We start from the raw sequence: 25,669 nt of genomic DNA on the forward strand, positions 1-25,669 counted from the left end.
TGTGTATAACTTTCTTTCACAAACGCATATTTTTAGAAGAATATTTCAGTTCTGCAGGTCCATACAATGCAAGTGAATGGTGAACAGAACTTTGAAGGTCCAAAAAGCACATAAATGCAGCATTAAAGTAATCCATGAGACTCCAGTGGTTTAATCAATATCTTTTTTACTATGATTTCTCCTCCCTGCCCAATAGGTGGCAATATGCCCAAAGAATGTGAATCACCAAAAACAAAAGAAGACGAATGTAAAAGTGAAAGTGGGGATTGATCATGAAAAAGGACTTAAATGTTGATTTGTTTCTCACCCATACTTATCATATCACTTCAGAAGATATGCATTAAAATACTGGAGACATTTTGATTACTTTTAGGCTGCCTTTGTGCTTTTTGGACCTTCAGATTTTTGGTCACCATTCACTTGCATTATATGGAGCCACTGAGCTGAAATATTCAAAAAATCTTTGTTTGTGCTTCGAAGAAGAAATAAAATCATACACATCTGGGATGGAACGAGGGTGAGTAAATGATGTGAGAATAAAACATTTTGGGTGAACTTTCACTTTAACTGGCAAGACTTCATAAAGCAGTGAATGAACATGTGTTTATGCACTGGTGTGTATTGACCCTTCGCTAAGCCCCGCCTTAAAAGCGCTTCTGACCAATCTTGTTTTAGCAGCTGTTGCCCTTCCGCCATTACTCTAACACGTGTTCGTTATTTTCCAATGACAGCCTATGGAAATAATGTGTGTTTGAGTACTTTTATGCAGGATTTTATCAAATTAATCCAAAAAAATTAAAAGAACGTTGTTGCCGGGTCATTTGTAATAGTTACACAAGTTTTTAAAAAAAATTTTTATCTTGAAATAAATCTGGAGAAGAGCATATGGATTAAACTGTGTCAGTCATCATTCCCAAATGAAAATATAACAACTGCAACAACACCTACAATTGCTCCAAGCTAAAGTAAAGCTTGTTGGAGTGAGCAATGCTAACCAAGGGGGCAGAGCTTAGCTCAGCCTGGTGAATATTCCTCAAAACTATTATTTGTATGAGGGCTCCCTCTGGCAGACTGGTGCAGTAGCACTACAGAAACAATATACAGGCATGCTTTGTCTAATCTAATCCAGTAAACTTACTTAATGCAAAATGATTTGCAGCCCAGTGATCCATTTTATCCTCCATTGTTTTGCTACAGGTCCTAAATTATACAAGGAGCCCAGCGCAAAGTCCAATAAGCATATCATTCAGAATGCTCTGACCCACTGCTGTTTAGCTGGCAAAGTCAATGAGGGACAGAAAAACAAGATCTTAGAGGTAAGCAACTCTTGTTTGTAACATTCATTTAATATTCACTACATTTACTAAACTTAGCATCTAAACTCTGCATAAAATACAGTATATCACAAAAAAAAAAGTTACTAAAAGAAAGCCACTACAAATAACTAATAAATAATCAAATTGTATTCATATTGCATTACTAATTACTTTGCTTTTAAGTTACTTTCTTAAATACTTTTCCACTAAACAAATTCTGAATAATGTCTATATTTCTTGTTCATTGTTACACTCAAGTTTTACACTCAGCACTTCACATTTCTCCTTCACAATGACTCATTACTGGCCCAGAATACATTTATTCTACATAAATAATATATTAGAAACAAGCATAACCCTATAATGTACTTGAAAATAATTAAATTAATTGAAAATCAGTAACTTTAATCTGATTACAAGAATTTAGAATGTAATACATTATACTACTTTTTTGACTAAATGTAATTAGATTACAGTAAATAATTACTTGGTAACAGGATTACACCCAACACTGATTATACATAAATAATATTATTTTCGAAAAATTTGTAACCCAAATAATGTACTTAATTTAATTCAAAGACTGTAACTGTAATCTGATTACAGGAATTTAAAATGTAATGCGTTACTTTTATAAGTAAATAGATTATAATAGTGCTGCAACAACTAATCACTGAAATTGATAATAATCAGATTTCATGGGGGCCTGGGTAGCTCAGCGAGTATTGACGCAGACTACCACCCCTGGAGTCACGAGTTCAAATTCAGGTTGTGCAGAGTGGCTCCACCAAGGTCTCTTAAGCAACCAAATTGGCCCGGTTGCTAGTGAGGGTAGCAACGGTTGCGATTAAGTGGTGCTCTTTCTCAATGGGGCACGTGGTAAGTTGTGCGTGTATCACAGAGAGTAGCATGAGCCTCCACATGCTGGGAGACTCCGCGGCATCATGCACAATGAGCCATGTTATAAGATGCGTGGATTTAGAAGTGGAGGCAACTGAGATTGTCCTCCACCAACCGGATTGAGGTGAGTAACCTCACCACCCCTAGGACCTACTAAGTAGTGGGAATTGGGCATTCCAAATTGGGGAGAAATGGGGATAAAAAAAATTAAATCATTATTGATTAGTTGGATATGTGTGGCATGCATGGAGAAACTCAGTAGTACAGTAGTGGGATTTGTGACAGAAAGCAAGTACTTTGCAGCCTCTGTAAGGTGCAATTTAATTACCACAGAAGCCAAAACGAAGAATGAGATGTTTTTGTCTGCAAGCACTTTTCATGTGGAGTTCAAAGCGGAGGTTGGTGCTGGCGTTGATGCCTTGATGCAAATCATGAATGCAAATTGAATAGACACAGTCTGCCGCCTCATTAACATTGTGCAGGATGAGAGTTTAAGAGATTTATTGCCCATTGATATGAATACTTAACCTATGGGGAGACTAGTTTAAAGTATTCAAACTCCCACTTAGACTTAAGTTATTTGAAGTGGTGATATTTTAGTGCATTTCTATCTTTATATGGTGTAAGGCTTTGTTTGGAAAATGTTAATAAAGCATTAAAATGTAACATATTGTTTTGCTTTCTTTTCTAAAAAGTAAATAAATGCATTTAAACAAGAAAAGAAGAGTAAATAGAATCAAATTCCAGCACTTTCTAAATCTGCGTTTAATCGCAATAAAACTATGAAAATGTATGCGATTAATGGCAATTAAAAATGTTAATCGACTGACAGCAAACCATATTGAAAAATTTATTGAAAAATCTGACTTTGTCTTCTTAAGGAAATGGAGAAATCAGGGGCCAACAACTTTCTGATCCTGTTCCGGGATTCCGGCTGCCAGTTCCGCTCTGTTTACACGCACTGCCCAGACTCGGAGGAGATTAACAAGTTGGCCGGCATCGGCCCTAAAACCATCTTGCGCAAGATGATCGATGGTCTCTACAAGTACAACTCAGACCGCAAGCAGTTCAGCCATATCCCGGCCAAAACCATGTCCGCGAGCGTGGATGCCATCACGATCCACAGCCACCTTTGGCAGACCAAAAAGCCAGGGACACCCAAGAAAGTAGTGGCCATAAAGTCCTAGTGATTCCCATTGGATGTACACATTCTGAATGCACTTCTTTGTACATATTCTCCATCAACACTCATTAATAGTTTGTTCCCGCTCAATCAGGACACAGAAGTTTGTAAAAAATTATGCACAACTGGAATGTAAAACTTTATGGGGTGGCAAATGGATCTCACTTATGTGGCACCCAAAACTGCGTGATTCGAGTTGTTTTATTGAACATTTTCGTTCATAAGTTTAACGTACCAAAAACAGAACATAATGAAACATTGTCATGGATGTCCTGTTATTATAATTGGGTACACTGAAGCACTGAATGTTTTTAGTTTGTACAGAAATCTCGCACATATGTTGACGTGTGGCCTTATGTTGCTTTTATGTTATTTAATCCTGTTTTTATTTGTTGTTTTTTTTACGACTGTCCTGATGTGATTGTACTGCTGCTTATTGAAAGGTTCTCACATGAATAGCTTGTGATTGTAATGGTTTAATAATACCGTAACTTTAAGGGAATTCACTTGGCAAGCTATGTCATATCTAATATAGGCTGCATTAACCAGTGTGGTAATGTGCAGTGAGTAAGTGTTTGCAGACATAGCCCACTTTTGATGGGTTTTAACACTCTGGAACTCTAATGGCATTGATTCACAACAGGATTGTGAATTTATTTGATTTCGTGTTTTATTAAATGTTGGGTTTGTTTGACCGACTCAAGGAAATGTTCTATATTCTGCATTATTATCTATTTAAACCATTATATTTATCTTTCAAAACAGGTCTCGGACAAGACCAGGGATTAGAAAAACAAAACTGTTCAGTTATTAGTTTAAGATTGTTGGTGCGAAAAAGAAACATCAGGCTAATAAGTATTTGATTATGCTGGACTGAATAGTTTCAGTGACATTTCCATGTCAGCTTCTTGGATGATGGAGATAAATAGCATCATGTGCTGGTGGCCAATTCCATTTTTTTATTGTTTAAATCATAACCATTTTCAAAATACTTTTGTACTGTTATCAGGGCCGTAGCAAGGTATTCAGGACCCTCTTAAGGGCCCCTTTCCTATTAGAAAATACAGTTTAGAATTTGATGTGGGGCCCCCCTGGACCTGTGAGCCCCTAGAATTGGTACCGCCTTTCACCCCGCTAGATACGGCCCTGACTGTTATGGATGCTTGTGGTGATGTCGAAAGTATTTTCCACTGTTGTCCTGGGTCACACAGAAGTATTATAAAGCAGTTTGCCAAATTATATATTTTATCTGATTGTTGGAGCAATTCTGACTGAGTGCTAAACCCTTCGATTGGTAAATTATTTTACATAATGAAAAAGAAAATCCTTAAGGAACATCACATTTTGAGGCATTTAAAGAATACTGATGTGATGAGTCATAATCGGTTTGCATTCCCCATTAATTGTCTTAAGGCAGAATGTGGCTGTATACGGGTAATGAAAACAACTGCCTTCCTTTCGTGCTCATTTAAAGCCCTTTATTTCTTTAGGTTTCTATTGTGATTATTAAAATGCCCTTTTTCTGGTGCTTGCCACTCAAAACATAAACCCACACCTGCTCTCCCATAAATAATGTCTATTGAACTGATGTATCAGTGGATTGGAATGGAAATATATGCACAGTCTTGCGATACACATTAGCTTATTAGGAAAAAGGCATCTTTCAGGTTACATCCATAAGAACGGTTCTACCGTAATCAGTCTCATGTCCGAGTTATTTTGCCATTTCAGGTGAACAAAGGGTTTTTTAACTGTAAATGAGCTCGATAGAAAATTGTCTGTGTACTCTGATTTCTCCAGCACGTCTCTCTTAGTCTCTACTTTCTTTTTTATTTTCTTCTCAGACGCTGTGCTGTCATATTGTCGAAGTAACATGTTAGATTTCAATTGCATTAAATAAAGTTTTGCATGGCCTCATTCTGCATCCTGCTGATAATTGCACAACACTTAAAGGTTCACAGAGTTATTTTCTTTCCTCATGTAAAACATTTTACTACTAAAGAAATTAATAGTTATTTTGAAATATATGTACAAAATCATGACCACTCGTGTTATATGAAGAGTTCATTCATATCAGTAACCTTATAAAAGCTCTTTTATTCTATATAGGGCAGGGGCGCCTCATGGGGGCAGCCATGTTAGAATCACATGACCAGCTGAATACTACTTGCTTAATCTATGTAACTACCCTGTTATTGGACACTTCAATTCATGGATTAAATTAATCCTGGTTCACTCATAGTAATTTCTACAATGGCATCTGTAACTGAAAACGACTGTGTGCAGCATCCAGGCCACTAGGTGTCAGTGTAAGACAATGTAAACCACTTTAACACACTTAAATAAATTACTGAGTGTAACTTTAACACACATCTTCAATGTGTATAGATCATTATATAAACAGCTTTCACTGCAGAATGAGCATGCATGAAGCAGCATTTAAAAAAACAGAGTGAATGAGCACTTAAGGTTATTTGAGTAGATTTTAGTACTTTTGTAGACTAATAAAAAAAGGCATGACATGCACGCTGGTGTGTTTATTTTGAATGATCTTGACTGACTGAATGCCATGTCGGATTTGTGACCATTTTTTACTCCCTACAGTGGTTAAGGGTTTGGGGTTGACTTTAGGGAGCAGGACCAATCAGGTAGCAGGAAGTAAGAATCTGGCAGGGATTTCAGCACAACAAAGTAAGTGGAGCTCCAGGTCACTTATACCGATGACGTGGACCAATGGCAGTAAGAAGGTGTTTAGCAACCGGTAAGAAGTTTTATTAAAAGTTTGCCCAGACGAGCTGTTACGAACAAGTATACCAGGGCCTTAAACACCTCAAATACATCTGCTGAATGTCTTATTGACATCTGGAAGGAAACGTCTTATAGGCGTAATGCAGATGAGCTAACAGCCTAAAAGATAAGTCTTCCAGATGTAAACAAACACATCAAATAGATGTCTACTTGATGTATGTGTACTATCAGGGAACTAATAGTGGAGCCGAATCTGTAAAGCTGCTTTCACACTGCCAGCGACACGTAGCGACAAAACGAGAGCTGGAGACTTCCGGCGACAAGAGCATCTATTGGCGACCGGATGTGGGCGTGTCCAGCAACACGACAAAGTTGAGAAATGTTTTACTTTATGCAAATGAAGAGCGACTTTGGGAGCAACAGCCAATACGAGAGAAGATGGTAGAGCTCACGTGATCCTTCTCAGCTCCTGCAGTGACGGAAAGATGGAGAAAAGGCTACTCTCCATACACACCATTAGCGACCTAACCACCAGCCACTTGCGATATGCAGTGACAAATTAGCTGGCAGTGTGAACACAGATTTAGGCCTAGAGTTATGAAACTTGGTGGAATAGTAGTAGTACTATTGCTCGCTATTCTGCTTCAAGAACTTGTCCCAATCGGCCATTTGGGGGTGCTTCAGGGAACAAAACAAAAAATGTTGGTTTGGTACTGGATGTCAGACTCGAGTGACTGATTTTTGGCCCGCAGTCGCATTTTTGTTTTTGGTTTAAGCAGTCTAGTGCTGTCAGAGACCAGTGAAATATCTTATGAGACTTATTTCAGTGATATCTTTCTGGGAGTAGGAACATCTGCATACCATTCCATAAAATAAAAAAATTGCTAACAGCACTTCCAACAAATTAACTATAGATTCAATGCGACGGCATGACAAAACATAAGTGGGCATGGCCACTTTTGCTTAAATGGTTATAATTCTTGAATGGAATTAGATATTTTAACCAAATTTAGGCCAATATGAGTCATACTGAGGAAAAAACATTTATTACTACTACTTAGTAGGTCCTCATAGTGGCACGGTTACTCACCTCAATCCGGGTGGTGGAGGACAAGTCTCAGTTGCCTCCGCTTCTGAGATGTCAATTTGCTTATCTTATCTCGTGACTCGTTGTGCATGACACCGCGGAGACTCCACATGTGGAGGCTCATGCTACTCTCCACGATCCACACAAAATTTAATACACACCCCATTGAGAGCGAGAACCACTAATCGTGACCACAAGGAGGTTATCCCATGTGACTCTACTTCTACCCTTCCGAGCAACCGGGCCAATTTGGTTGTTTAGAAGACCTGACTGGAGTCACTCAGCATATCCTGGATTCGAACTCGCAACTCCAGGGGTGGTAGTCAGCGTCAGTACTCGCTGATCTACTCAGGCCCCCATACTGAGGAAACATTAAAAAATTGTGCACTTTGTGGCACTATCCCAATGACAGACCTAAAAATAGCTCTAACTATGGGATGTTGGTCCAATCAACTTCAAATTTTGTCTTTTCCAAGGTGCCATCAAGGTCTACAGCTGCATATGTTGAAAAACATGGCCACCATCGACCAATCAACTTTCAGTAACTATTAGACAAGGTTAACAAATGCAGACCGGAACAATGCTAGGTGGGCCTATTTGACTCATCACCTCAGATGTCTGTGCAAAATTTGAAAACCAAAAAAGCACCACAGGGAGGCGCTATCACATTTAACGTGCGGGTAATTGGTTGTATATTCTGCTGTTTTACACAGACACACGTTATTAATATCATATGATGGCGAACAACTTTGCTTTTAGAACAATGGATGTCAAACTAATCATTTGTTAAATATTAAAACTAATTTTGCAAATTAGTCCTGGCTTTTTCATTTGACGTCAACAAAACCTGTACAGGAAGAATCTTTGATAGCCTAAATCAATAATTATTAGGGATGCACCAGTGCCATTTTCTCTCTCAATCCTGAAATCTCAGTATCAACCGACACCAATCCTCATCTGATACCAGTGTTTTTGTTTTGTTTTGCTTGTTCTTCTTTAAAAGTTTACGTCATGTGGAACGGATCGGCTCGGACTGATCCCCGATCTGGTTAAAAACATCAGTATCAGAGTCGATTCAGATCCAGGTATCAGATCATTGCCTCTCTGCTGTAATAATAAAAAATGTTGAACTTTGTATTTGTCATGGCTATAAAAGGTTAATAAAAATGGGGTTAGTCCAGTTTATCTAAAAGCCTATAGAACACCTTAAGTAAACATTACATTTTCATAATTATTTGCAAATTTGTCATGATTCTGAAGAATCATGCGTCAGGGCCAAGTGATGGATAAGGACTCAAAACGCAGGTTAACAGAAAACAATCAGTTTATTTATATCAAGAGCAGCAAATAAAGCAGTCTGCAAGGGCTGAGAATGCTCACAGACCATGGACCAGAAGGACATTTTCAGAGCCAGGTAAGGAAGGCTGATGTACTGCACAGCCAACAGGCAGGGTGAAAGGGTAGACCAGTGGTGGTTCTGGCATACTTGGTGCCCTAGAGATCCGACGTTTTTGATCACGTTAAAGATCAGACAATTTGTTCTATCATAATTTACTCACACTCATGCCATCCCTTTCTTCTGCTGAACACAAATTAAAACATTTTTAGAAGAATATATCCGCTTTGTAGGTCCATAAAATGCAAGTAAATGTTGGTTAGAACATTGAAGCTACAAAAATCACATAAAGGCAGCATAAAAGTAATCCATAAGACTCCAGTGGTTAAATACATATTTCAGAAGTGATATGATAGGTGTGGGTGAGGAAAAAATATAAGTCTTTTTTCATGATCAATCCCCACATTCACTTTCACATTCTTCTTCTGTTTTTGCCATTTCGCATGCTTTGTGAATATCGCCACCTACTGGGCAGGAACAAATGCAGATGTGTATTGATAAAGGACTTCAATCATTTTCCCCCTTATTTTATTGAAATAGAAAATCTTACAAACATTCAATAATGACCTGTAGGAAAAGTGTAAGTACACAGGGTCTCTCCAAAAAGCCTCAAGCGCTTGACAAGATAAATAATGGTCTGACGTCACACACACGGTGTTCCTCAGGTGTGTGTTGACTGAAACACACCCACGCGTGCAGTCAGACTCAGCGCTGGAGTGCTAATGATCATTCCCAATGCGAGGCTGCTGAAGGCACTGTTTTGTGAGGATTGACATTTATTCAGCCGTCCAATGAGCGCATTGTCACAACTCTGGTGAGTTAATGTTTTGGGAGAGTCCACATAATATTTGTTTAGTCTAATTTAAGTGATGAATGAAAGAAGTAGCTACTTATGTTACTTCAGCTGGGATAGGCTGCAACTGTACATAAGGCACTATGTGCTTCTCAAAATATAGATATTGCATTTGCTTGTGTTGTGTTGTGTGTTTAAGGTGTGACCCATATTGGTTTTCTTCCAGCTATTTAACCATGTGTATCATGCTTTTACTGTGATGTGTGGTGTCAGATGTTTTTGTAAAATAATGACAATAATGCTTTTAAATGTATTGATATAGAAAGAAAGGCAATTAAAAATACTCGATGGTAACTTAAGCTTTAAGTTTTAAGATAAAAATAAAAGCATACCATTGCATTAGACCAAGCAATTTGGTTTGATATTTTGTTATCTAATGCAATTACATTAATACACTGTGGCTGACGTGTCTAAATACTTTTTGGGGCTTCTGTATGATTGACAGATCACCAATAACACAGTTGAGACTAACTCAACTGGTCTGAAGTCTTGCTCCAACTTGCCTGAACGCAAGAAGGGAATGTTGCCTGTTTTCACGCCCATGTGTTTACCTAGGTCTTAATAGCATGCATATACACACTCCAGCACTTTAGTGAACTACAGCCTGTTTTGCCATCCACACACTCTTTGAAAAGTTTTACAAAGAGCTGTAACCTTTGGCTAATGAACACCTTTTAACTTCCATTTCAAGTGCGTTCTTAATAATAAAAGCTTTTTGTTTTGGTGAACTGATCCAGCAAAGGCCTAACCCCATGAACTGGGTGTGTTTTTTTAACGTAAAAGTGTTTCACAACATCATGTGACACATGAAGTGTCAGACTCAAAGCTGCTCCCTCTCACAGGTACTTTCCTCTACCTTCCGAATCTGCTGGTTTATGTATCACAGACTTTATTTCAGCCTGAATAATCATAACACTGTTCATCAAATCACATTGTCTGACATATGATAAGCAAAGCTTAGACCTATCGTACTGTTCAGTTAGTTAAATAGGCCATTATTTATACTTGAGGGAGGCATTACTGATGAAAGAATTTACAAAAAGACTTTACAAAGTAACCTTTGTAATGTACTTAAAGTGTAGGTCAGGGCAAACCAACTTAATCGACAAGTGGGCCAGATGGAATCAAATCTTTGATGCACATAAGCCGAGAATATTTTAACATAAAGCTTCTACCAGATATGGTGTTGTAGTAGGTCTATAATATTTGTTTACTATATAAATAAAATGCCTGTGTTCATAGGTTTAACTTATTTTTAATATTGTTGGTGAAGTTGCTTCCAACGTTGCCCAAATATAAGTTTGTTATATATGTGTGACGAGGAGGAGGGCGGGGCTGGGCGTGCATTGTCACGGCACGGACACCCCTCCTCCTCGTCACAATATGCAATGATTTAAACTTTTAAATTTACAAATGTTTTCTTGACCAAATTAATGAACACAACTTTTCTGTTTCTCCAAACTCACGCATATCAGTCGTCCACGATTTTATTTCTTTAATCTTTCCATTCCATCAAAATGATGGATAATGATAGTCCGTTGCGCAACCTCAGAAATAGACAAAACAAATGTGGTGCTTTTGCACAAGACACTGTAAAAAAATTGAGAAGTGGCGCAATGAGCAACTTGCTCAAGTTTACATAGGAAAACAATTAATAAAACAACATGAACAGACACAAAACAAGTTCAGTGTGAACAACCCCTTTGACAACTGACAACCTCAGACGGGCCACTGAAAATATCATATGGGCCAGAATTGGCGTGTGGGCCACCAGTTGAATAGCCCTGTTGTAGGTGGTGCAATGTGCTTTTGATGGTTCATTGTACCATCTTTACACAATAGTATTAATGTAGCCAGTTAGCTACTTCTTAACACTCTGTTTCAATGTGCCCATTTCATATGAAAGAATACTCTGGTTTAAAGCACACAATTTACACTGTGTTGACAGCATTTAATGGCATGCTGTGTCATTCGATTAACACAGAAAATTATGTTACCTCAATTTATACCTCCATTTACTTCAGTTTGAAAAAACAGACAAAAATGTGTTGAAAATAACAAACATATAATTTGTACCTCATTTACTTCAGTTTCTAAAAACAGACAGAAATACGTTGACAGTGATGCTTTTACAAAGGAAATCTATGGGGCATGTGCACCACAAAATATTTCTTTAAAAAAACATTTTTTTACCTCTAGCACAATTTGTAAAAACAGACAAAAATGTTTTGAGAGTAAATGTGCTTACAAAGGAAAGCTTTTGTTGGAGGTACAACAGAAAATAATTTTGCCTCAATTTGTAAAAACAAACAAAAATGCGTTGACAGTAATGCGCTTACAAAGAAAGTGGGGTAAGCACAATAGAAAATAATTTTGCCTCAATTTGTAAAAACAAACAAAAATATGTTGACAGTAATGCACTAACAATTTGTACCTCATTTACCTCAAATTGTAAAAACAGACAAAAATGCATTGGTAGTATTTGCTTAAAAAGGAAGGCGCAACAAAATAATGTGCCTCAAATTGTACCTCATTTACTTGAATTTGTACAAACAAAAAATAAAATTAGTTGACAGTAATGCGCTTACAAATCTTTGGGGCAAGCACACCAAAAAATTATTTGGTTTCATTTTTAGGCTACCTCATTTACCTCAATTTGTAAAAACAGAATAAAATTTGTTGACAACAATGTGCTTACAATGGATGTCTATGGGGCAAGCGTACCGGAAAATTATTTTCTGTATATCAGTTAGAAGACAAGTCTTGGATCTCCAATACTGTTCTATGAGTCATGTGAGAACATGAACAGATGGGAGAGGCTAGTCTGATAAATCCTTACTCAGCAACGATTCGCTTGAATTGCACTCTTTTTATGAGGCATGAGTAACAGCAAATCCGCCATCCGACAGTGCCTGCAGAGAGGTGAACTGAATCAGAATGATTCATTTGATTTCCGTTGTTGCTCAATATTGACTAACCAGAGTACAACTGTTGGGCTGTTTCATTAGGCAAAGCAGACAAATCTGTAACACAAAAACATTTTTATAAATTTTGACAGTTCCTTTCTCATACTTTTTCATTTTGATAACTGCAACTTAAAATGGTGGACGATAAAACGTGGAAATATTCGTTCTGCTTGTTCTAAATAAACGAATAGGCTATTAGATAATAATAAGCATTTTCTTAACTGACATATAATATGGTATTTATTCTAAACGTTTGATATGCTTGCACCAAAGCATGTAGCTTACTTAACATTTTGTTGGGGGAGATAAAAATGTAACTGCCCATTATATTTTTTTTAACTTCTGTTGTTACGCAATTCCGTTCAACGTGCATAATGAGCATTCTAAACATTTCAAATGTGTCAAACGATGTGAATTATTGCACATAGACTCATGCAAACAGGCAGCTCTGTTAAGCTACAAGTTTTTACCTTAAGGCATCAACAATTTCAGGGATCTTCACGCGTGCCCCAACCTGTCTCATTTTAAGACACTGCATTCATCCAGCCCAAATTGGGAGGGAAAAGGGAACATGTTTTTTGTTTTCAACCGCCAGAGCACATTATTACTGTGACCTGTCAGTGCACCGACTGTTTTGGTGGAAAAACAATGAGTCACTTTAGAACTGTGAGCTTTAAACACAGTATTTTGAACACTGTTTAGATAAAGGACCTATAAGCTGATGTGTAGGCTATGAGTTTTCCTTTCTGGTTGACTAAGGGATATGGGTAAGTTTAAATCCATTGTTCAGCATGCTTCCTGCAGAAACAGGCCTTCAGGTGAATCTTCATGTTTAGAAAAAGATCAAATGAACGATATTTGTCTTAGTAGCTTTGTTCGGTGGAGAACAATTGAAATTAGAGATAATGGACATTACATAATGCTAAATCTGAGTTTAACTGTTTTTCTTCACAGATGTAGACGAAACAGTGAAAGAGTTTGATTTCTACACCTTCAGTTTCACTGCGCCATGGAATACCACCCTTACCTACGTGAACACATAAACGACAAATGTATATGTTGGAAACTTACACCGACATAACGCGATCCAACATGGCAAAGCATGATTTAGACTACGATTTTCTTTATTTAACATTAGTGATAGTTCGTGTTTAGCTTTTCTAAGTGATCAAGTGGGGAATCATGTATTTTCCTCTGTTGTTCCTGACTGTACTCCATGGCATCCTCTTGGCATGTGCCTACACATTACACAGCAGTCTGAATTGGACTCCACGAAAAACCATCACATATGAAGGTAAGATTCTCCTTTACTGAGTAACATGAACAGCTATGACCTACAATTTACAGTAAATACTAGCATTACACAGTGAGTAATCCCAGGATATTTTCCACCCTCTTTCTGACCATGATTAAATGGGTCATGTTTTGCTGCTGTCTTTTACATGAATGGAATTACTACCCAAATGTTTCCGAAAATCTGATGCTCTGTGCCTTTAATTTCGCATCTATTCAAAGAATTTATACTTTGTTCAAAACAAAGTATTTAAATGCTCAAGGGAGAACGGCGGCCCCAGTCCTGTTAAGGGTTGCCAACTGCCCTATATTAGCTGGGAAGTCCCTTATTTAAAAAAAATACAATAAATAGAAGCTGGAACACATTTAGAAACTTTAACTTCAAGGGGCCTGGGTAGCTCAGCGAGTATTGACGCTGACTACCACCATTGGAGTCGCAAGTTCGAATCCAGAGTGTGCTGAGTGACTCCAGTCAGGTCTCCTAAGCAACCAAGTTGTGCCGGTTGCTAGGGAGGGTAGAGTCACATAGGGTAACCTCCTCGTGGTCACGATTAGTGGTTCTCGCTCTCAATAGGGGGCTTGATAAGTTGTGCGTGGATTTCGTAGAGTAGCATGAGCCTCCACATGCTGTGAGACTCCGTGGTGTCATGCACAACAAGCCACTTGATATGATAAGCGAATTGACCGTCTCAGAAGCGGAGGCAACCGGATTGAGGTGAGTAACCACGCCACCACGAGGACCTACTAAAGTAGTGGGAATTGGGCATTCCAACATTGGGAGAAAAGGGGATAACAAAAAATAAATAACTACAATTTTAACTTCGACTGCCACAGATGTAATAAAATTCTACCTAAAAATTATTTAGGATGAAACTATAAACTTTTTGTTCTAGTTACGTTAAGTAGTTACGTTTACTACTGTAAAATCTTGATACTTTTTAGTAAGGATGATAATGTGTATATTGAAAAAATATATATATTTTGGCGCATAGTACAGTGTTGCTCTTTTCCTGGCAACCCTAGTACTGTTGCGCATACGCATGACTGTAGATCCAACTTCGGCCACTGGGGACAGTTCAGACATTTGGATAGCATAAACTGATTTTAGAAGACAAAAACATTCAACCTCTTGTCACCGATTTTCCCGTGAGATCAGTCTGTCATATGACCCCTTAAAATTGTGACATTTATTGTGATAATTTTCAAATTGTGATAATTTTCAAAAATATAGTTAAATTTAAGTTATTAATTTAAATTGAAAATTGATAATAAATAATAGCACATTGTTTAATGTTAGGGGACTGCATTTTCGGTTGATGCAACGCTATGTGTAATATCAATGTTTTTTTTTTTTTGTATGTAATGCATGTGTTAATTATTCAAAGATAAATTGAAATCTCACTTGTTCTCTACATGCATTGATGTTTATGTCCCAATTAGAAAACCATGCAGTCATGTTTAAAGAAGAAGCTATTTGGAATTACTCCACAATGCTGATTAGGGAGGATTTGGGCTTGCTGATGTTGGGGGCAAGAGAGGCCATCTATGCCCTTGACATAAATGATATCTCGGTTGCCAAGTCTAAGGTAACGTTTGAATTCCTTTCCTGTTATCTCTTTGTAAGACAATGACACAATTCTTTGACTCTATTTCAAAACGGCATGTCTGTATAGTTTGTATTAATTGCTTTTACTCCTACCATCAGGTTCTTTGGAAAGTCACAGAGGAGAAACAAAAGGAGTGTTCCTCCAAAGGAAAACATCCTGATGTGAGTATGAATGTCCTGCTATAACTCCTCACATGCATCACAATTTTAATACTCTTTAGAATGGAGGTTGTTGATCACATAGTAGTCTATCTATTTATACTGTCTTTTGCCATAATTGTATTGTATTGATGGCAGTATGAATGATTTTCCTTTCAGATTGACTGTCTTAATTATGTACGAATGCTGCATCGAGTGAACGACAGTGTGATGTACGTGTGTGGAACTAACGCATTTAGCCCCACCTGCGATTACATGGTAAGTGACATGTGACCAGTAGAACTATAGCGACAGTGGAATACTTGTCTGAATAAATAAACAAATATCGGTTTCTTTTGTCCATAGTGTGTAAAAATGAAGGTTATTTTGAAGAAAACAACAAATAGAACTTTTTGCTCTGTAATTACTCTCACAAAAAATTACCATGGTAGTAAATGGTCTGCACTTATATAGCGCTTTTTTTTTTCCTTGAAGAACCAAAGCACTGTACACAGAGTCCCAATCACCCATTCACACACACATTCACACACCAATGGAGGCAAAGCTGCCATGCAAGGTGCTAGCCTGCCATTGGGAGTAACTTGGGGTTCAGTGTCTTGCCCAAGGCACTTCGGCATGTGGAGTCGTGTGGGCCGGTAATCGAACCGCCAACCCTGCGATTAGCAGCCGACCCGCTCTACCACCTGAGCCACAGCCGCCCCCATGGTAGTAACACCATAGTTGTTGTAGTTTGGAAAATACAAAGTGTCATGTTATTCTTTGAGGAACCCAGTAAATACCATAGTATAAATACTGTATACAGTATAGTATCATGGTATTTATCAAAGTACCATCTAATACCATTACAGAACCATGGTACCCATGTAATAGCAGTTTCCATTGTCCATACTTCCCTTAATGTTTTTTGGTCGTGTTTGGATTTCATAATCATTTACTTCCATCCTGGAATGGTATTAGGAACATCTGGTTTTGTGTGTTCCAACAAGTCGCTCTGTTAAAAACAAGATAACTAGAGACACTAGTCTATTTATTGTGTTTGTTTGAACAGACGTACAGTGATGGACAGCTGAAACTGGAGGGAAAGCACGAGGATGGGAGGGGGAAATGTCCTTTTGATCCCTTCCAGAGATATTCCTCCGTCATGGTTGGTATGTATTACTTCATGGACTTTCACACTGAATGTGTTTAATACCTCTTATTTTTTTGGGGTGAGCATAAATGGCTTTGTACAAAATAACATGGCATTGTTGAAGCCGTGACCTAGTGCATAGCATACATTTGAGCTGTGATGCTAATGTGGGAAAGGGGGCCAGACACATCCAGACTGACGTGTACCTATCCCTTTCCCCATTGTTTACCATGTATTAACTTGAAATATTAAGAGATAATAATAAAAATGCTTTAAATCTACAAAATGTTTGGCTTCATCAAAAGTTGTTTTCGTGCTTTCCCTATAAGTCTTGTTAAAATCTGAAATCATGAAATTTCTTGTGTATTTTGCTACAGATCAAGACCTATATTCGGCCACATCCTTAAACTTCCTGGGTTCTGAGCCGGTTATACTGCGCACCTCTCCCATTTCACTGAGTACAGTGTTTAAAAGCTCTTGGCTCAATGGTATGTCTGTCTTATATCAGAAAATGTCAGAAGTTATGACAAAGCACTAGGTTTTATCCAGGAAACAAAGACAAATTGCAGGCTGTTGTAGACTTTGGATGTCCGTGTTGCTGATCATTCCACGCACAGTAGGTGTGATGCAAATGTTGTCATTAGCACAGTCTGCGCGGACTGTCCTCGTGCAGCCCAGATTTACTCAACAAGCGCAGTCCTCATTTGTGTGCATCGTCGGCGCGTGCGCCAGCCGTTGACCGTACGTAGGGCTCGAGTTAAGGGTTAAGGGATGCCATCTCCTTGTTACAAGAAATACCAAAAAGCATCCCCCTTCTAAAACCACCATCCCCCCTTCCCATCCCCTTTAGAGGAATTGTGTCATGTATTACTTAGATCTAATCATGCAAGTAAAATATTTAATTCTCTACGTTTTATAAATAGCAGACTTTAAATAACTTCAATTAACAGGTCAAAATTTTATTTCGACATGTGTGAGGTTGCCAGATTTCTATAGGTGAAATCCTCCAATCAAATCAATTTGTAATGCCCAATTTCCACTACATAGTAGGTCCTAGTGGTGGTGCAGTTACTCACCTCAGTGCGGGTGGTGGAGGACAAGTCTCAGTTGCCTCCGTTTCTGAGGTAGTCAATCTGCGCATCTTATCACGTGGCTCATTGTGCATGACACCGCGGATACTCCCAGCATGTGGAGGCTCATGCTACTCTCCGCAATCCACGCACAACTTATCACGTGCCCCATTGAGAGCGAGAACCACTAATCGCGAACACTAGAAGGTTACCCCATGTGACTCTACCCTCCCTAGCAACCGTGCCAATTTGTTGCTTAGGAGACCTGGCTGGAGTCACTCAGCACACCCTGGGTTCAACTCGCGACTCCAGGGGTGTGTTAGTCAGCATCAATACTGGCTGAGTATTGAAAAATCATAGTGCGCATGCTTCAATCGTTGCCGTATTTGCTTGCGGTAAAAAGAGTATACTTTGAAGGGCAATGCAGTTGGCCGGGCGCAATCCAGTATGGAACACATAAGAACGAAATATACCCGAGTAAAAAAGTAAAAAAACTATATTTTATAAAACTCCCATTAGATGTGTTGAGTCAGTTCTGACGTCAATGACTTTGGTCACAAGACAACTGAGAACCAATGATGTTTAATGTCATTGACATCCAACTTGTGCCATATTTGATTTAAAAGCTACCATGGCAGGGATTTTTAATTGAATAACGGCTTATCACACAAAACTATTGTATAGCTTCTGATAACTTATATAGCAAATATAGCCACGAGTCATATGGACTATAATGCTTTTTTTGGTGTTGTAAAATCCTTTCTGGAGCTTGCCAGACAAATTTCAGACAAACATCTTCTTTCTCTGTTCACTCAAGAGCCAAATTTCGTCTACATGGACGTGGTCCCTGAAAGCGAGGACAGTCCCGAAGGTGACGATGACAAGATCTACATGTTCTTTAGTGAGAACGCCATCGAGTACGACTTCTACAACAAGCTTGTGGTGTCGCGCGTTGCCAGAGTCTGCAAGGTTACACTTTATTTATTACTTTACAGTTGTCATAAGGAGTAACCAAGGCTTAGTGTATATGACCACAGATGAGATCAGCAGTGTGTGGTCTTTTTGCTTGTATTAAGCTTGGCTCTGTGGCTTTACAGCATTAACAATCAGAGCATTAATAGTGTGTGTTGAAGGATTTACCATGTTTAGCCTTGTATTTGCTGAGCTTATACTGACTTAGTCTCTATTTTGCAGGGTGACATGGGTGGCCAAAGGACTCTCCAGAGGAAATGGACTTCTTTTGTGAAGGCACATTTGGACTGCACTGTCTCTGATCCCAGCCTGCCATACATCATACAGGACGTTTTCCATGTCCACCACAAGAAATGGAGGAAAAGTGTCTTTTACGCAGTCTTCAACTCTCAGTCGTACGTTTTGAGTCTTTTGGAGTCACAAATCTCCACTCTGATTCTTCTATCTTCCATTCTTGAATTTATAAGACTATAAAGCATCTTAGACTATATAGTGAATTCCAGATAGTTCCTCACATGGGGATAAAGTGATCGAAAATGAATTCCGATCTGAACATTCACATTAAAACTAACTCAAAATGTCATTTTTAAGCTTTGAGTTTACTTTGTCAAGTTACTTTAGCCATGGTTTATTTATATTATTTGAATGGTCTGTTTGTGTGTGTTTGTAGGAGCTCAACGGATCAGTCATCGACGGTATGTGCTTATAATGTGACGGATATCAGTGAGGTATTCTCTCGTGGTAAATTTAAGACAGCTGTAACAGTGGAAACATCTGACGTGAAGTGGGTCATGTACAACGGAGAACTTCCTGTCCCTCGACCAGGAGCTGTAAGTTGTCAATTATGGTCTTGCATACTTGCTCATATTTATGTACATAGCATATTCATAAACCATGGTATTTAACTCTTCTATACTGATCAAAAAGGGCTGCTTACTTTGCTGTTCGCAGTCATTTTTGACTGGACACATTACATGAGTAACACCCTTTTTTTTTTTTTTTTTTTGCCCTGAAGTAAAAACAAAACAATTATGCACTTTTTTGGGATATTATGTTTTTTTTAATCTTATTTACATATTCATTTCTTGATTTAACCATTCATTTGCATATGCAAATTAGCACATTTATGTAACTTAACTACAGTAAAAACCTAGTTAAAACATGAAGAAAATATGACATCGTGTCCTGTATTGATGGCAGATTGCCACCATCTGGTAAAAAAAGAACATTAACATGACTTGAAAATCAAGTTTAGCATTTTGCATGTAGTAAAGTCTCACCCTTTCATTTCTGTGTGTGTTTTTCTGCATTGTGGCTGATTTATATATTGTATTTGACAAATAAAAAAATTCCCATTATTTTCCTATGGTCGGCCAATTTTGATGGCAAAAGTGTTGCTTTTTTAATGACCACTTAGATGTTTGAATCAAGTAAAAAAAAAAAAAAGTGTGGAGGACAAGTCACTATATCTTATGCCGCTCAGATAAACAAACCAAAAGGAGTGTTCATAAAAAATGACCAAACAAAATAGGAAGGTTTAATGGTACTTCAAAGAATATCATGGTATTACCATCACAGTAGTGTACACACGCACAAAAAACAAACATGCTATTTAGTATGTTTACCTATAGAGTATTTAATGGTAATAACACCATGGCACTTTTCTGCAATGGTACATGTACCAAAATATAGAGCAGAAATATCCATGTAAATCTTATTTTGCTCTTCCAATGCTCATCTTTGCACAGTGCATCAATAATGCAGCGAGGAGTTTGGGAATAAAGCGGTCACTGGACCTCCCTGATAAAACGCTACAGTTCATCCGAGACCGGCCTCTTATGGACGATGCTGTCCGTCCAATCACAGGCAAGCCTCTGCTGGTCAAGAGAGGACCACTTTTGACCCGACTTGTTGTCGACCACGTAACTGCTCTGGATGGACAGCTCTATCCTGTTATGTTTGTTGGCACAGGTGAGATTTTCCCATTATCCTGTAGGGCAGATCAGCTGTTAATAGCCAGTTAGAGTGTGTGTGTGTGTGTGTGTGTGTGTGTGTGTGTGTGTGTGTGTGTGTGCGTGTATTTATCACTTTATGGGGACCAAATGTCCCCATAAGGATAGTAAAACCCGAAATTTTTGACCTTGTGGGGACATTTTGTCAGTCCCCATGAGGAAAACAGCTTATAAATCATACTAAATTATGTTTTTTGAAAATGTAAAAATGCAGAAAGTTTTCTGTGAGGGTTAGGTTTAGGGGTAGGGTTAGGTTTAGGGGATAGAATATAAAGTTTGTACAGTATAAAAACCATTATGTCTATGGAACGTCCCCATAAAACATGGAAACACAACAAGTGTGTGTGTGTGTGTGTGTGTGTGTGTGTGTGGGTGAGCGTGTATTTATCACTTTGTGGGGACCAAATGTCCCCATAAGGATAGTAAAACCCGAAATTTTTGACCTTGTGGGGACATTTTGTCGGTCCCCATGAGGAAAACAGCTTATAAATCATACTAAATTATGTTTTTTGAAAATGTAAAAATGCAGAATGTTTTCTGTGAGGGTTAGGTTTAGGGGTAGGGTTAGGTTTAGGGGATAGAATATAAAGTTTGTACAGTATAAAAACCATTATGTCTATGGAAAGTCCCCATAAAACATGGAAACACAACATGTGTGTGTGTGTGTGTGTGTGTGTGTGTGTGTGTGTGTGTGTGTGTGTGTGTGTGTGTGTGTGTGTGTGTGTGTGTGTGTGTGTGTAAACAGTCATTTTCTGGAATGTTATTAGTACCTTGCACTAATCTCTCTGCAAAGAGATGTTCTTTCAGTCCATTGAAAAATAATTAGTTTATTTTGAAGTCTGATAGTGTTTGTGTTTTTATATCAAGTGATACTTTGAAAAAGCAATCTTAAAGGTGCACTGTATTTTTCCATCATTACACATAAAACTTGTACTTTTCAAATCATTTACTCTTTCATGAGATAAAGAATCCAGTGTTAACAGTAGCCTAATAAAAGATTTATTGATTTATTCTACATAGAGTGGCTTGCATCAATGTGGCCGACATATTGAGATCGTTTGTCCAGCCGAATGCTTTTGTATTTTATCTCAGTATCTTGCGGAATACATTAATCATGGCTTACTGTTAATAGTGCATTCTGCAATGCTATTAGTAACTGAAAACATTTGCATGATGCTGCATCCATGGCGTTAGATGTCAGTGTCCAAGTCCAAGACAAATGGCAACTCAATATATACAAAAACTTACTGTGAGTAAAGTTCAATGTAAGCCTAATATTTCTACTTTCCTTCAGAAAATGGTTATGTACAGAAAGCAGTGAACTATGATGGAGAAATGCACATCATTGAAGAAGTAAAACTGTTTGAGAACACTGAGCCGATAGAAGTCCTCCGTCTCTACCAGAGTCAGGTACTAAGAACTATCCAGTTCATCCATACAGGTGCTGTAGTTAAAGCAATATTCCAGATTAGTTCATCCATAAATGAACATTCTGTCATCATTTATTCACCCTGATGCTCTAACTTCATAAGATATTCTGGCTTCTGTGGAACTCAAAAAAAGTGCCATAAATTGCTTTGGAGAAGTCGCTTTTGGTCAGCAAATGACAAATTAGTAAACAAATAATTAGTAATTTCACTCATTTGATTGCATGACAATTACTGTAATGATTCTAATTGCCAATATTGAAGAGGAGGAATATTTAGTTGTGCAGTTAACAGTTTTGTCCCATATGTGTTTGTCTCAGTTGTATGCAGGCTCTGCGTCTGGGGTTGTTCAGATGCCAGTGAGCAACTGCAGTCGCTATTCTTCCTGTCTGGACTGTGTGCTGGCCAGAGACCCTTACTGCACCTGGGACCTCAAGGATCAAATGTGCTCTCGATTACCCAGAGAATATAAGGATGCAGGAGTGTAAGACATATACACAACCAGAATCTCATATTGACTATTGTTTTTCATATCTGAGCTCTCTTGGGATCAGATATTGTTATCAACATGTATAATGATTGCTAGCATCCAATGTCTTGTATTTTAGGGATTTGATACAAAGTCTGAAAGATGGGGATGCCACTCGGTGCCCAACAACTGGTAATTATTTATGTTTTATTTATTTTTTTGAACATTAAAAGGATGGTTCGGCCAAAAATGGGAAATCTGTCATTGTTTACTCATTGATTTTCTTTCTTCTGTGGAACACAAAGGAGAAATTTAACATAAGTTCATACTGCTCTTTTTTATATACTTAAAGTGGACAATGAAGAGTGACTGTCAAGATTACTACTATATTACAGTTCCTCTGAAGCCTTGTGGTAGGTTTGTGTTGAGGAATTGAGAACAAAATTTACATTATTTTGGCTTGACAAAGCCAACATATTGTAATCCTACAAAATTGGTTTAGGCTTTTTTCAAAAACCCTAAACCAAGATCAACATTTCGAACACATCGAAACCTCCTAGAGCTTTCAAGTTATACCCACCAAACTTGGTACAGACCTTCAGACTGTTCTGGAATAGACCTTTTTCATAGAATGTGGTGACGCGTTACCGCCTTATTTATCAGCAAAGATCTTGCACATTTTTGCACACTGCTGTCAAAGTTTACCCTGCAAACGTTTACTTTTGCATTCCAAAACCCGGAGTGTGAAAAAGGTCTATAGTGTGCTATGTCTTTTCTAACTGATTGGACTGAAAAATCTAATTCCATAGACTTACATAAACGGAATGTTCATACTGGTCACTGGAATATTTGTTATTTCAAACTCCAACTGTCAAAAAATTCAAATGTAAACAAACCCCTCTTAAATCCCTTTACTGTGCATGCAACAAATTGCCATTCAGTATACAATCTAAACTAGTTTAAACTTTCAGAAAAGCTTTTATCAAGCCAACATCAACGTTTTTCTTGACAAACTTTTCCTTTTTAGTTATGAACTGAAAGTCTTAGCAGTAGTACATTTTCATGGTACTTTCAAGCAGTTTTTTGTTCTTTCTGTACGGTCCTTTGACAGTAAAATACCCATCCACTTCTGTTGTATGAAAAAGATCAGCCAAACATAATATGGGTTAGAACATTATGGTGATAAAATTATGACAGATTTTTGGGGTGAACAATCCCTTTAACTATGATGTACGAGGCTGCATTTAACATGTTTAAAATCTGTGTTCCCATACGCTAGCTACTGTGGAGCCAAAGATCCATGCCCTGGTGCTGGGAAACAACATCAGACTGCTGTGCCGACCAGACTCTAATCTGGCCCAGGTGAGTTGGAACTTTGCTGGAAAGCCGCTCCGCTACTCCAACAGGAAGTACACCATCTATAGTGATGGCATCCTTATCTACAGTGCCACAACAGCAGATGCTGGACAATACATCTGTATGTCAGTCGAATGGGTCAAAGGAAGACAATACACACAAACACTGGCCATTTATGACCTACAACAACAACAACAAATAGTAGATGTAACAGATAAAATAAAGACTACAGTGAGAATCAATCCTACATCATCAGTCTACAAAACATCATCAGGTTTCCATAAAATAGAAGAGCCTCCATCACTTCCTAAAAGTCAGACAAGTGAGAGTAACTGGATAGTAATGCAAGTGGTGCTGGCTGTTCTGTCAGTTATGATGGGATGTCTGCTGATATGGAACCTGTACATGGGTCACATATCTCCATTTATGTGCTGTGGAAGGCAACCAATCAAAAGCCCCAGGAATATTCCTGAGAGGGAATACATGCAGACACCTGGCACCGGATCTGATACTTTGGACAGTAAATATCAAACGGTCAGGTTGTGTCCATCATCAAACAGTGATCTAGAAGCAGTCGGCTTCCACAGGAATACTGCCAATGGGGATTTGCAAAATGGCATGCATATTTGTAAGTACATTACGGATGAGTCTGAGATTTAAGGTCTGCAGTTTACAAATGTTGGATTTTATTGCCGTTTGTAGTGGCAACAGGGAACCACCTCTTGATGATTTTTTTTTCAATAATTTTGCATAATTTTGATACTTATTTATTTTTTGTTAATAATAAAAAACTTTATTTCAACAACACCAAACATGTCTTCTGGTCCATTTAAAAAAAGTTGGCTGGAAAAGACTGTATAGGTCAGTTTGCATTCATGCTGATGGACGGCTCTTGACCTATTCAATATGGCAGACGCGCCAATGTATCAGCTGCTAATAAGATATCTACGTGTAAGCTGGGGGTGCATCTCAGTCGGCTCCCTAGTTCAGTAGTCAGGGCACTGATCAGTTAGTCGGCCATTTTTAGGGCTGTCTCATTCGTAAAATCATTCCAGTGCACTGAAACGTTAGTTATTGTGTGTAATGTCTTTCATTCATAATTACCAAGTGAAACAATCTTTTAAATATTTCAGTTTTTAAAAGGTTTAAAATACACTCCTATATATTTGTATTTCTTTATTTAAGCCATGTTTCTGTTATAAAAACACTGAACGTTTGAATATCTTCAATGATAATGAATGATATCTTGTGCTGATTAATATTCATGAGCTTGTTAACATGTTGCAGCCCTGATAGCACACGAACATCACTCAGACGTCTATTTGATGTGTGTTTACATCCGGGAGATGTATTTTTAGGTTGTTTGCTCATCTGCAATATGTCTAAAAGACCTTTCCTCTGAGATGTCTTTGAGACGTTTATGATTAAGAGTGTTTGTAAATCTGATCTTTTTAAGATGTTTAGCAGATGTTAATTAGATTATGATGCTTTCCAGATGGAAAGATCTAAAACAGACATCTCTGAGATGTACGTGTGCTATCTGGGCTAGGTGATTGAGTCATAAGTGTCCCAATGTTCAGTGGATGAACACCTTGCCAGTGCCTGACATAATCAGCTCCCTAGCTCCTTGAGACATAGATATCTGTGGGCACCACGGCCAAAGTCTCTCTAGATAGTCAGTCCAATGGCAGCCATCTTTGGAATGCTCCCAGGAAGCTATATTAAAG

At 38.1% G+C, this 25,669-nt stretch overlaps 2 protein-coding genes across 4 annotated transcripts in view; both read left to right on the top strand.

Annotated features, from left to right (window-relative positions):
- The window catches only part of LOC127641501 (calmodulin-regulated spectrin-associated protein 2-like), a 48,110-nt gene extending 42,474 nt beyond the window's left edge, over positions 1-5,636 (top strand). For both annotated transcript variants that reach the window (XM_052124540.1, XM_052124541.1), the window contains exons 17-18: positions 1,198-1,316; positions 3,098-5,636. In XM_052124540.1, the coding sequence (XP_051980500.1) occupies positions 1,198-1,316; positions 3,098-3,403 (425 nt within the window). In that variant the 3' untranslated portion in view covers positions 3,404-5,636. The remainder of the gene's footprint in view (positions 1-1,197; positions 1,317-3,097) is intronic.
- Positions 5,637-9,328: 3,692 nt separating this feature from the next.
- Positions 9,329-24,889, top strand: LOC127641486 (semaphorin-4E-like). 2 transcript variants are annotated; one of them, XM_052124520.1, is made up of 15 exons: positions 9,329-9,444; positions 13,404-13,743; positions 15,183-15,328; positions 15,448-15,510; positions 15,667-15,765; positions 16,556-16,655; positions 17,014-17,124; positions 18,524-18,675; positions 18,901-19,073; positions 19,349-19,508; positions 20,427-20,649; positions 21,985-22,100; positions 22,438-22,601; positions 22,726-22,778; positions 23,866-24,889. In XM_052124520.1, exons 2-15 carry the CDS (start codon positions 13,632-13,634, stop codon positions 24,600-24,602), a joined length of 2,409 nt encoding a protein of 802 aa, XP_051980480.1. In that variant the 5' UTR covers positions 9,329-9,444; positions 13,404-13,631; the 3' UTR covers positions 24,603-24,889. The 2 variants fall into 2 exon arrangements, with proteins under 2 accessions (XP_051980480.1, XP_051980479.1); XM_052124519.1 differs by lacking the exon at positions 9,329-9,444 and adding an exon at positions 13,043-13,216.
- The last annotated feature ends 780 nt before the right edge of the window (positions 24,890-25,669 follow it).

Source organism: Xyrauchen texanus, chromosome 50 (assembly GCF_025860055.1).
Source record: "Xyrauchen texanus isolate HMW12.3.18 chromosome 50, RBS_HiC_50CHRs, whole genome shotgun sequence".
NCBI lineage: Eukaryota > Metazoa > Chordata > Actinopteri > Cypriniformes > Catostomidae > Xyrauchen > Xyrauchen texanus.